General features: G+C 40.8%; 1 protein-coding gene across 1 annotated transcript in view; it reads left to right on the forward strand.

Moving 5' to 3' along the window:
• Positions 1 to 13927, forward strand: part of myo15aa (myosin XVAa) — a 135800-nt gene that overhangs the window by 93851 nt on the left and 28022 nt on the right. The window contains 10 exon segments of the mRNA XM_052021366.1: positions 1512 to 1571; positions 1574 to 1590; positions 3267 to 3338; positions 3340 to 3386; positions 4837 to 4909; positions 6194 to 6266; positions 7449 to 7522; positions 10822 to 10904; positions 12189 to 12319; positions 12439 to 12533. Of these exon segments, the coding sequence (XP_051877326.1) occupies positions 1512 to 1571; positions 1574 to 1590; positions 3267 to 3338; positions 3340 to 3386; positions 4837 to 4909; positions 6194 to 6266; positions 7449 to 7522; positions 10822 to 10904; positions 12189 to 12319; positions 12439 to 12533 (725 nt within the window).

Consider the following 13927-nt stretch of genomic DNA (forward strand, 5'->3'; position numbering starts at 1 on the left):
TAGATGTCATGGCACGCATAAGGGTTGATAAATCCCCAGGGCCAAAACGTGATCTATTCCAGGTTGCTGTTGGAAACAAGGGAGGAGATAGCTAGAGCTCTGACAGATTTTGCATCTTTGTTAGCCACAGGTGTGATGCAAAAGATTGGAGGAGAGTTAATGTTGTTCCTTTATTTGAGAATGGTAGCATGGATAAGCCAGGTAACTAAAGGCCAGTGAGCCTTAATCAGTGGTAGGAAAATTATTGGAGAAAATCCTAAGTGACAGGATTTATGTACATTTGGAAAGGCAGTGACTGATCAGGGATAGTTAACGTGGCTTTGTGCAGGGAAAATCCTGTCTCACTAATTTAATTGAGTTTTTTGAGAAGGTTACTAAGAAGATTGATGAAGGCAAAGCAGTAGACATTGTCTATATGGACTTTAGTACTTGACAAGGTCCTGCATGGTGGGCTGATCCAGAACATTAAGCACATGGAATCTGAGGCAAGCTTGCTAATTGGATCCAAAATTGGCTTGGTGATAGGAAGCAGAGGGTAATGGTGGAAGGATGCTTTCTGATTGGAACTCTGTGACCAGTGGTTTACCATAAAGATTGGTGCTGGAACTCTTGTTGTTTGTGATATATATCATGACTTGGATGTGAATGTAGGAGGTACTTACCACTCTCTATGTAAAACAAATTTGCCTTGCACATTTCCTTAAACTTTCCCCTCTTCAGCTTCAAGCTGTGCCCTCTAGTATTCGATATCCACCCTGGGAAAAAGAATCTGACCATCTACTCCATTTATACCTCTCATAATTTAATGGACTTCTATCAGGCCATCTCTCAGCCCTCCGACGGCTCCAGAGAAAATAATCTAAGCTTGTCCAACCTCTCCTTATAGCTAATACTCTCTAATTCAAGCAACATCCTGGCAAACCTCTTCTGCACCCCTTCCAAAACCTCTACATCCGTCCTGTAATGGGGTGAACCAGAATTGCACACAATACACATGCATAGAAATGAGGCCTGACCGAAGTTCTGTTACAACTACAACATGACTTCCTGACTTTCATACTCAACACTCCGACTGATGAAAAGACCCAATATCTCCTCCTTGATATCAACATGCCCTTGATATCAGCATACTGATCTCACTATCCTCCATGTACTTCTCCTTAGTGAATACCAATGCGAAGTACTTGTTTAGTATCTCGCCATTTTCCTTTGACTCCAGGCATAAATTCCCTCTTTGAAGTGGTCCTACTCTCTCACCAGTGACCCTCTTGTTTTAAAGTATGCATAAAATTTCTTGGGATTCTCTTTAATCCTAATTGTCAAGGACATTTCAGGGCCCCTTTAGCCTCTCCTGATTCCCTGCTTAAGTTCTCAAAGTTTTCAACACTCATATCCCTCTTGTTAAGCACAGCACTTATTGTCTGAATGAACATCATTGAGATGAATGAAGATCTGTGTGCCAGTTACAAAGAGCAGCTTTAAAATAATGAACCTTTTGCTTGTTTGGACAGGATGGAAATTTGGAGCTTTCCATGGCCGATCAGGGCTGGTTCCACTAGAGTATGTGCAGCCTGTGCTGCTCCAGATTTTATCACCTGAGCCCAGACAAGAAGGCAAGAACCAAAGGACAAGAAGGGCAAAGTGGCAGCTTCCTCCTCAGCCATGGTGGCAGCTGTTGTGGGATCAACAGCAGCTGCCTGAGGAGCTTGACAGGAAAACAGAGGTGTGAAACTGATCTTCTTGGCCATTCATGGAATTTGTTTATGCTGTGCTGCTGTTCTAGTTCATGCTAATGTCGTATTTATCATTTCATGGTGAGGAGAATTCTCCCCAGCCGCAAGGGTTTGGATATGCAAGGGCAAGGCAGTGGAGTAATGGGGGGATCACTTTCAATCTGCTATAGTGAATGTGGCAACAGATGATTAAATGGCTTAGTTGTACACTTTTCCCTCTGCTTTATCCTATTTAGTCATTGGATTTTGGATCTGAAACTTATATTTATGAAGATCCATTTATTTTTAGGACTAATTACAGGAAGATTTCCAAACAAACTATTAGCTTCCTGGACAGTACCTAAAGTTTAAAGTAGTATTCAATTAAACAAGAACAGCCAGGGACTCTCAAATTGAAAATTATCTTGCTACTGAGTTATCTGTTTCCAGTCTTAGAGTACCTGAATTCAATACATAGGGGAGATGTAGAATCCACCAGGTTTCCAACTTCTGTCAGTGTTCAGTGACCCTTGTAGTAAGTGCAGATGTCAGGTGACGATGAACTGTGGCTGATTTCCACATACAACACTCAATCCCCTCAAACATAATGAAATGCACAGAGTCATTATCAACAGATGATTTGGCACCACGTCATTATTAACAGGAGTGAATTGTACCTAGTCAGTAACAGTGGGATTGGATGAACACATAATCAGGCAATGACTAGGAAGATTGGTGCCATTATCAGTTGGAATAGATTATTCAGAGTCAGTATCAGTGACAAGGAGTCAGTATCAACAGAAATGGAGGGCAGAGGAGTCAGTACGTGTGGGAATGGATACCGTGATGACATTAGCAGTGGAACAGAATAAGCAGCAGCAGTGGGAATGCTACCTAAAGATCTACCTAATAGAGAAATCTATTAACAATGTATTAAAAAATTCCCTGCTTTATTTTCTATAAGTCTCAGGATTTTTTTTAAGCAGGCAAGTGGTTGCTGTTGATTATGGGTCTCAGGTTAAACCCACAATGCACCTTGTGTTCTGCCAGGTGGCTGGGGGAGCAGACAAGGTGAGGTTTGGATCTTGTACCATGTTTTCCACATAGCCCCTGCACAGCTTTCATCACCCTGCCATTCTTCCACTTGACACCCAGAGAGGTGGGAATGGAGTTCTTGTTTCATCTGAGACTGGGCCAGTGGCAAATTAGAAACATGTTAGAATTGTGGAGAGAAATTAATAAAAAGATTTCAAACACATCTTTTTCTCACCTTGTCCCCTGTGATATGTGATTCCTTACCAGCGGCTAATTTCAGAGATGCTGGACTGCTCTTATTTATTCACTGAAAAACTACAAGTGGCATCACAACAAGCATGGCCATTGCCCTCACCCAACATGCCGATGCACCCAAAATAATCAGGGGAAGAACCAGGCTAATTGCAGAATTCCTACTAACTCATAATTCTCTGGATTAAAAAAAAAGTGACCTCTGCTTATCAATATTGTAATATAAATGCAGATTTCATGGAATGCATAACTTTTAATCTTCTTCAGGCTTCCCCTCCAGTCAGTGAGTTTATAGACAGTATCCCTGAGTATGGCCTTCAGGATAACCAGTACACCATGGACAGAATTTGCAAAGAAATACTTCCGCCAGCCACAGAAATTTAAAAGGTGAGTGCATGACAAGTGTTGATCAGTGATAACTTCGAGCAGCACCAACAGTGCCCAAAATTGCAAGCCTTGTGTACCACCACCCCAGATTATTGCAACAGATCCTAAGTGTGTCATTTTTAGTTTTGTGCTCAACTTTTTTGAGGTGTCTCCCTTTCAAGTGTAAACCTGGTTAAGACCAGTCACACAGCATTATCCCAATTCTTTCTCTGCAATCTCTTACCCGGTCTCTCTCACTTTCTCAGCAAATCTTGCTCAATGTGTCTGGTGATGGAGTTTACTTTGTGGATTTTACTAGTGCTCTCCCTCTCTCCATCTTTCTCTTACATACACCACAGTTGTCTGACATTAACCAGGTTGCAAAGAAGTTAATTTTGTAATTCAGTCGGTTTACCCTCAAAATTTTGGTTTAAATGAATTCTTCTAGAGCAACGATGAAAGAGTTTAGATCACAGATTGTCAACTAAAAACTGTTAGTTATGTACCACCTTTTTGAGGGTATGTAACAAATATTTAGTAGATATATATAAACGTAATCATGCAATCGGCAATTTGATTGCTAGATCATTAGTGGACAGTTTCTTAAAACCAGCAGCAAAGGTTCCACAAGAAAATCAGCATCTCACTGTAACTCAGCACTGAAGAATGACTTGCGTTTCTGTGGAGCCATTCCCAACCTCAGAATATTCCAAAGTAAACTATAGCACTGAAAGTGTTTTTGAATTGTAGTAACTATTGTAATGCAGTAAAATTACTATTAGATGCGAAATATTAACTGTGGCATTGACCGGAAATAATAAATCATTGAGGCTCCTTTAACTTTGTAGTTAGCTGACCAGTTTAATAGTATTGATTATCCAATCTGTCTGATTCACAATATTTAGAGCTCACATGATCTCACATTTTCATGTGGTTGGTTAAATCAATCTCATTCCTTCCCTGGCACACCTTTGTAATGCTGGCTGGGAAAAGCTGGTGTTATCTGTTTGGTTGGATCTTTAGTTCTGAATGAATGCACCTTGTACACACAAAATAAATGAGAAGGTTTCCTTCTCACCCTTCTTCAACTCATTTCCAGTGGAAGGACATTCATAAATTCTAGGCACAATTTAGCTTCTAGCATTTGACCCTCAGCCTTAAGGCCACTTTCCGCTATTAAGTATGCAAATGCAAGGGCCTACCAAATAGCCTGTTTATTGTCCTATCTTTCTTGTTCTTCTATAAGATTGTTGATCCAGCTGATGCACCACAGTACAACTTCAAGGAGGTGCTGAGGTGTGGGCTTTCACCCCTGGAGAAAGGAAACAAGGGGGAAAGAAAATAAGGAAAAATAATCCTCATTAGTTACTCAGAAACATAATTAATGATTTGGCACTTATAATGGAAAACAAATATGCACGTTGTGTAAAGTGGCCTAAAATACATTTATTTGAATATTCTGTTTCTACAGTGAATCTAACAAAGAGAAATCTAAGAAATCCAAAGATCATAAGGAACCAGCTGAGCTGGTAAAGTACACAAAGGTGAGTTGCCAAGGGGGCTTCTGGATCTGCTTCTGTCGATGATGGTCATAGCTAGCTGCTGCTGGTCAATGGCAATATGACAAAAGTCCTGGTTAAAGAATCTCACTGATAATGGGACAAGCTGGTAGAAAAAGCAGTGAGGCTGCACAATAGAGCACTCTCAGCCAGCTTATAATAATGGACAGACTATTGTAGACTGGATGGCAGAACCCGTTTTATTTAAATGAACTTGTTTGCAGCTTGGAGTCAAAATAAAATTCTGCAAGACTTTTTTGCATGGGTTAATGATGACATTCCAACACTAGAGTCAAAGAATCGTAGAGAAATACAGCACGATAAGAGGCCCTTTGGCCCACTGACTCCATGCCGACCATCAACTACCCATTTATCCTACATTAATCCTAATATTCTGTTCCTTATTCTCTGTGAAGATGATTTGTCCCTGAATGAATAGGAATCTCCTCTCATTCAGGATTCTACCCAATGTATAGGTCTCTCTCTGGCCTGAATGGTTCAGTTAGTATTCAGGGATTGTCGCTGCCAGTAAGGAGCACTGCACATGAAATGACATTATTCTATGTATGACTGTCACAGAAACTGTAAAGGTGACCTGTGCCAGACAGTGACAGGTCAAATTTTTAGAGGGACACAAAACAAAAACAGGAACCTGTCGTCATTATGTTTCCAAACAGAAAAGATCAATTTTTGATTGCATAACACTATTTTTTCAAATAAAAGCATTCTACGAGATGGAGTGACATCCAGTGCTGTCTTTTGGTAATACAACAATTTGACACTGAACATTTCCAGATTCAGAGGCTGTCGCCAAGATGAGTACAACCACATTGCAAGATAATAAGTCATTCTTATTTTATAACATTATTCACCAAGAGCTCACAGAATGTGATAAGGATGACTTCATTTGAAGAAAGAACAGCTACTGGAGACCACATTGCACTATTGAATTTCTAGACATCTCTATAGCAGGGATAAAGAACATCATTGCCACACTTGGACTTGGGAGGGACTGAGTTTACAAGCATATGGGCTGAAATGTAATATTGGCCACTGGTCATATGTACAGTAGTTGGGATGTGGCTCTGATTCCTGTAAGTGAACAGTCCTTGAGATACATGCCCACCCACCTTTGCGCCAGTGTGCATGCCCATGTGCACATATCAGGAAAAAAAAATCAGCAAAATAATTTATCTTCAGAGCAGCACTTTCAGAATATGATCTAAGCACAAGTCTAATGAATACTTATTTCATAATCTTTCTTTACAGACTCCAATCCAAGAGTCTCTGATTGAATTCTCCGATGAAAATATGAATAAGTTAGCAGCCGAGATTTTTGTTGGTAAGAATCAACAATGATTCCTTATTTATGAAATAAAATGTCACCTTCTTCATTTCACTGCTGCCATTTTTCAAACTCTTTTTCCTTTCATCCAATATTCCCCTGGTCAAGACTCAACATGGGACTGGGGGATGGGGCATCCTGGACATCAACCACTCTGGCCTCATCCACCCAAACTGATTTCACCTTGGCACTGAAAGTAGCGTAGTGAAGGTTCTCATTTTGGTCCAATCCCTTTTCCATCACCTCAGAATGGCTCCTCAAACTCTCACCTCAAGCCATTGACTGACCATTCTCCTCTTTTGTAGCCCCTTACTCATTTCTTCTATTTCTTGTAACCTGAGTGCTTGAGTTAATTCCTCACCTCTTATCAGTCCCTCTTGCCAACCTGATCGTCACTCCTATCCCAGTCCTGACATTCTTGCCATGATCCTTTGGCCTAACAATGTCTTGCCCTACTCATCACTCTCCATCCCCTCACCCTGACTCTTGGCTCAAACACATAACCCCCTTTCCCTGCTCTGTCCAAACCTTTGCCCAACTTGAACCTGAATCTGAACCTGATTTCTTAACAAGATCTCTCATCCTATCACCTTGACATGATCCCTCTCATTCTGATCCCCAGCCCCAAATTATTTCCCTGTTTCACCCTGCAGGAGGCTGGGATAAAGGGAAGGGAGACTTTGATCTCTTCTGTGAGGCTGTGAGTTCCTTGTCCTGGCCTGGGCCCTTGGGAATTTTCCTCTGCAGCGTCAGTCTCTCTGCAACCTTTAAAGCTCTAGCTCCCTGAAACTTAGGACTCCTTTCATCTTTAAATAGTGTTTTTGGCACCAGATTCTTTCTCAATGCAGATAAATGAATGAGGAAGGCACAACAGGCAGAGGGATGTTTGGAGGAGTAGCCGAGAGTATCCACAGTTTGTTTTACTGTGTGGCGCTCTCAACAACAATCCTGAGCTCACCTGATGCCACTTTCCAACATTTTCTGTGTGGACATCATGAGTGAGAATTCTAGCAGCGCTGAGACCCACTTATAACTGAGATTGACCAGTATAGTCAATTGGGGATTGAAGTTTGGATTCAACTCAAATGAACAAATATTGTTTATTCCCACCCCTACACCAACCCTCTCCCTACCCCCCTTATCTTGTTGTTGAACTTGAACCATGTTTCCTTCCTGCAGCTGTCATGAAATTCATGGGGGATCATCCTCTCAAAGGTCAGACAGAACAAGACGTGATCTACACCATCCTTAAGGTAAAGAGTGAATGCTTCTGCATGTGTTGTTATGGCTGATTGTGTGTGGTGTATGTGTGTTGATAAGTGGAATAGTGAATGTTATAACACCATGATTTGAGAGCCCTGATTTCAAAGTTGAGTTAGAGTTGTGGGCCATATAATCCCCCTAGCCTGTTCTGTCATTCATTAAGATTGATTGATCTGCTTGTTTGCCTCAACTCCACTTTCCTGCCTCTTTGAATCCTCTATAGTGCAAAAATCTTTGAATATAATTAACTATTCAGTATTTATAGCATGAGAAATAGAGATGTCCAAAGATTCACAACCCTCTGAGAAAAGAATTTCCTCCTTGCCTCACTCTTAATGGGTGTTCTATTATCCTGAGACTATGTTCCCTACTTAAGGAAACATGCTCTCAGCATCCACCCTGTCAAGTCCCCTTAGAATCTTATACATTTCAATAAGATCACCTATTGATCTTCTGAACACAGGCCTAATCTACTCAAAATATATGTTTACCTCCTCAATAAGTGTGTGTGTATACACATGCACATACTTGTGTTCGTGAGTGTGTTGTGTTGGGTTATGTATCAATGTCTATGCAAGGAGAAATAGGGTTGCTAACAGTCCATATTGGGCAGGAAGTCCTGTATTTAAATGAGAAATTGGCTGCCCTGTACAACAAGAGTACAGGATACTATATTTCAAATCTAGTACTGACCTACAAAGATCACATTCAAGGCCATTCTGTAAGAACAGAGTCTTTCCAACACTTGTATTAGTTTGGCTAAAATTTGCAACAAGAGTTATAACTAGGATCCTGTAAACAAATAACTTTATTTTGTTGTAAGTTACACCTCCTACGAATATTCTCATCACAAATATAAATCATTTAAGCTGCTCTACTCACAGACCCCCCAACTCTACCCATTATACGTTGACAACTCACATGAGAGAATTTTCCTTCTAGTTAATAATTAGCCACACACACACACACACACACACACACACACACACACACACACACACACACACACACACACACAGCAATTTTGTTGGTCTCTCCGAAGAAAACAATAAGCTTAATATTAATCATTTATGTTTTTCATATCAGTGGCAGTTCAGTGGAGACCACCTATCTTGCCATTTCAGAATTCAGATACTCTGATGTCTGGATGAAGTTATTACCATCATAGAATTTTTTTTCCCTTCCCTACCCTACCCTACCCTCACTGCCCCCCCCATATAAAGCATGAATACCCCAGGGTTAATCACCTCTGGGCTGCACCAGGCTGCTATCCCATCAGAGTATAGCAATAGAGAAGGTGCTGTTAACGCTGGCACATCCTCATCCCATAATTGGAGTAGAAATCTCACCGAAGGGCCCCTCCATTGTGCCCATAGTATTCCGTGCATACTTCACTTTTTCTCATCTTCTTTGTGTCTTATACAGCTTGCACTAACTAATGTGGAGCCATTTAGTCCCCATTGGTAATTGTGCTGTATAAGCTATTGGATCAGCAATTTTGACTGTTATAGTGTATATTGTTAAAGAATATACTTCTAAACAATTATAAACTTTTCCATTCCTAAATCCTGTTGGGCTCTAATAACTTTAAAGGAAATCTGAGGGGAATGTTTTTCACATAGATGGTGGTGGTTATATGGAACGAGCTACCAGAGGAATTGATAGAGACAGATTCAATTACAATGTTTAAAAGCCATTTTGACAGGCACTTGATTATGAAAAGAGTAGAGGGATATGGGCCTAAGGTAGACAAATGGGATTAGCGTAATTCAGGCATGGATGAGTTGGGCCAAAGGGTCAGTTTCTGTGCTGTACAACTCTATGACTCTGACTCTTAGCTTGCTGCCCACATGACTTCTGCCTAAATTCCTAGCATTATCATTATGTGGGACCCTTAAAAATCCCACAGTCTTACACAGATTTATGCTGGGTACCTCTTTTCTTGCCTTTCTGCCTTTGTAAGCACTGACAAATGCATCAGTCTTCTCATGGGTCTTCTTCTTATTAACTCATGAGGGTAGTATCCACTGGTTTCAAGTATATTTGCTCTCACATTTATTAGGACTAGGGCAATGATCCAAGAAACCTCCTTAACTTAGAGATCTTTTTTCTTCCAAAGCAGATGAAAAATTGCCATGTGCTTGCCCTTCACTTAGCCTATATATCCTCCCCCAAGCCTCTTGGCATCTTCCTCATAGCCCCTACTGTCACATAGCTATCTATCTCAAAAGTCTTTCATGATAGCTAAGTCTTAAGAACAGAATCCTTTTAACACTTGCATCCCTTATTCAAATTTACTTTGCAAGTTACAACATAGGACTTCATATAAAAAAAGACTTTATCTGTGTGAGTTACACCTTATACAAATATTATCATCACTAACACAAAACACTCTACTCACAGATCCCCAGCTCAGCTGATGGTTGCTGTGTACAATTGTTCCTGGGGCAGTTCTGATAGTTGTGTTCCTTAACATGTGAACATTCAGTAATTTTCGATTGACCGTAGCTTCTTAAATTCAGTTGACTACAACATGTCCAACTGCCAACTCAATTTTCAAATTCCCTGAGATTTATCCCCTTTGTGCACAAATACAAGCACATGATCAGCCACATGATCTGTTCCTGATTGACTTCATAGGCTGTAATCCCTCGCTGAATGGCCACTGATATTGGTTCCATTGTTACCTTGTCACTGTAGGCCTACACTGCTAGGTTCTGATGTGATTGCCATTTGATAAGTCAACCGTGACAAGGTTTGTTTATGGATTGTTTCCACTTCAACAGATTCTGCAGTGCCTGAGGTAACACAGAACAGCCCTAACAAGATCCTAGTAGTTTTCCACAGATGTACACTTTATTTCAAGAGTTTCTTTTTCTATCAAGCAGATGAGGATCAGGGGGAATAATTTCATAGTTGAATGACCCTGGGATACTATCACATCCCAGATCCCTGCCAATTTCCAAGTTTACCAAAACTTACTTCAGAGTAATGCTTGCCTCTAGGACTGCTGGAATCCTTCCTGGCAAGACCCTGCATACACCAAGCAACCAAGCACTGTACACAACCTGTCCCAACCTAGACAGTGTTGGCAACTCTGTGCATGCGCAAGTGAGTGATTGTCTTTGTGTGTGTGTGTGTGGTGTGTGTGTGTGTGTGTGTGTGTGTGTGAAAAATGTGTGAAGAAATGAGATGGCTGAACATTGAGCACTTTATTCACATGCTACAGGGCCAGATGCTAGTTGCTGCTTCGTTTTATATTTACCTGACCTTGTTCTGTCTTTTGTAGCTATGTGGCGAGCATGAGGTGATGAAAGATGAAACCTATTGCCAGATTATCAAACAGATTACCGACAACACCAGCTCTAAAATGTAAGGAAAAAGCAGTAGGAGTTGTTAACCCTCATTCCATGGCCCAAACACAGGCACAACTGCTATTAAACACAGTCCTCATCTGAACATACTCACTCCCAATGATTGTGTGAAATCCGAGAGAGATGGCCAATATTTATACATGCTGCTGCTGACCAGTCCTGCATTTTCAGTTTGCAATCCAATCAAGCAATGCCCAAGTCAAGCTTACTTTGGAAGCTACAGACATGGTGAATGGACCTGCTCCCATGATGGAAGAGAGAATTACAATTTATAAGATACAGTGGCACAGCTAGTAAAGCTGCTGCCTCACAGCTCCAGCCATCCAGGTTCAATCCTGAACTCCAGTTCTGTCTGTGTGGAGTTTCTACATTCTCCCTGTGACCATTGGCTTTCAATGGTCCAGTTTCCACCCATGTTCCAAAGACACACAGGTTGGTAGGTTAATTGGCCACTGTAAATTGTCCCTAGTGTGTAGGTGAGTGGTAAAATTTGGGGGGCGAGTTAAGGGGAATGCAGGGAGTATAAATTGGGATTAGTGTCAGATTTTTGTAAATGGGTGTTGTTGGTCAGCATGGACTTGGTGAGCCGAAGGGCCTGTTTCAGTGCTGTCTGACTCTCTGGCTTTAAAAATACTGTGTTTTCCCCTGCAGGAAGGAGATTGTTAACAAAATATCATGTTGTAATCCAGAAACTACTATCTGCCTTTCAGATAAGAAGGAAGTGGGGAGGTAATATTGACCAGTTCAAAGTGTCAGTCATAGTTTAATAAATAACACTCCAACTTCAATGAGAAGGTCATAGGTTCAGTCCCAATGCAGTTTGACCACTATTATTTTAGCTGACACTCTAGAGCAAAACTGAAGGAGAGCAGAACTGTTGGAGATAACTTGTTAAATGAGGATCTATCTGCTCATTGGGCTGGAACTACAAGATTCCACATTCAAAGAGGAGCAAGGGGTCCTGATTAACTGTTATCCTTTAACCAACATCACTAAAATAGACTATCTGGTCTTTATCACATATAGTTCATAGGACATTTCTGTTTGTGAATTGTTTGCCATGTTACTTACCTTACATTAACTGTGCTTCAAAAGTACTTCAGTGAATGTAACAACTTGGAAATTCTTGAGATTGTGAAGGGTGCCATATTAATGCAAGTTTTTTCTTCCAATGTCCACAAACAAAATGATTGAATAGCAAGAGTAGTTTATGGACTCAATCATTTGCAATGCAGAACTTCCTGAGATGAAGTAATGAAGTTGTTTGTAATGTCTTTCGCAGTGATAGCATCCAGCGTGGCTGGAGGCTACTCTATATCCTCACCGCCTATTACAAGTGTTCGGAAGTACTTAAACCATACCTCTTTAAATTACTGGAGATTGTTTGCAGGATGCCAGGTGCCAGTTTTCAAGGTACTTCTTTTTATTTCTCTGTATTTTGTTTGGATGGATGCAATCACCTTTTCTTTTTTTCCATTTTCAAAACTAAATGCAGCAATATTAACAAACTGATTCTAACCCACTCTGTGCAGGAATCGCAAAAGCTTGTCATCAAAACCTGAAGAAAACTTTCCAGTTTGGCGGTAGAACCCAGTTCCCAGATGGCATGGAGCTCAAAGCCATGGTGGTTAGTGAATCACATTACCATTTTAATGGAATTTTATCAATTTCTTTCTGACACACAACTTCAAACTTCTCTGCAGGTGTGCAGAAATATTCAATAATTAGTAAAAATCATTTAAATAATTAAAACATTCTAAAAATTATTATATTTTAAAAACACTTCTAAATAATTTACACACCAAAGCAAATTCAACTATTTAAATATAACCTTATACTTATCCTTATTGCTGATTCTTTACCTTTCAAATGAATGGACCTGTTACTGTCTAACCTGGCGTAAATTCAATGGGAAGATTCTCCAGGATAACTGCTGGGGAATCACGGCAAGATCATGCTCTGCTGACAATGCCAGAGTGCAGCTAGATATCGCCAGCAAAGCTTAGCCAACATATTCAGAATTTATGCCTTCACACAGGAGTCTCAAGCACCTGGACAGTTGTGTCATGGGTGGGCAGGTAAAGGCCTGCAGTTTGATGTGGAACTGCCAACATTTCCTAATAAGATCTGGCCTAAGGTGTCAGCACTCACAAGCCAACTTTCAATCAGATTTGAAGTTTTAGATACAGGGAATGTATTTGCAGGTGATTGAGAAGAGGCATGTTAGCAGAACTTCGGCATACAGTCCAAGAAATTCTATTGCCAACACAAACATTTTTGTGCACTACACAATGTTATCAAAACCTGATTATTGGTCACAATCACCTGCATGCTTCCAGAAATTTCTTCCAGGTTCACGGAGGCTGCCCTGGTCAAACAGAGTGCCATGTGTGTTTTAACTTTTGGCTTTTGCAAAGCACTTGTGCATATTTGAGAGTTACAAGCTACAGGGGTCACTCACACCAAACCAAGCCTAAATGGAGGACTGAAACTTCCTAAAATTGTTTAAAAGGGGCTTGACTTTACTTGGCCTGTTTCCAAACATCCAATGTCTTCAATGTGAATCCTATTTCTTAATACTTCTTCCCACCCCACAGCTCCTTGTCGCCATTGTCCTTGGGACTTTTTGATCACTTGTCTAACTAAATCCTCCCGGAAGCATGATAGCATGACCGAAGCTACTCCAGCCTCCACCTATGTCTTCCTAATCCCCAGTTACATGTCCACCACCCAAAAACTCCCAGTCACAAGTCTGGCAAGCCCAGTCCCTATCCCCGACCACACCTCCATTCCACATCCAATTGGCACACTTACCCCAGCTCCCCCACCCCAACCCAAATCCTACTGACCCATGAACTCACATAAAACTGGCACTGGCCCTGTACTTTATGCACCTTATCAGACATGAGACACCATATCTCACTAATCCATGGTATAAAATGAAATGGGACAATGTGGGTTATCTGACAAAGATCTGGATAATTGGATCTGGTTTAATTTGGGGAAGATTGTCATGTACTT

The sequence above is a fragment of the Pristis pectinata genome, chromosome 8 (genome assembly GCF_009764475.1).
Source record: "Pristis pectinata isolate sPriPec2 chromosome 8, sPriPec2.1.pri, whole genome shotgun sequence".
NCBI classification, from domain to species: domain Eukaryota; kingdom Metazoa; phylum Chordata; class Chondrichthyes; order Rhinopristiformes; family Pristidae; genus Pristis; species Pristis pectinata.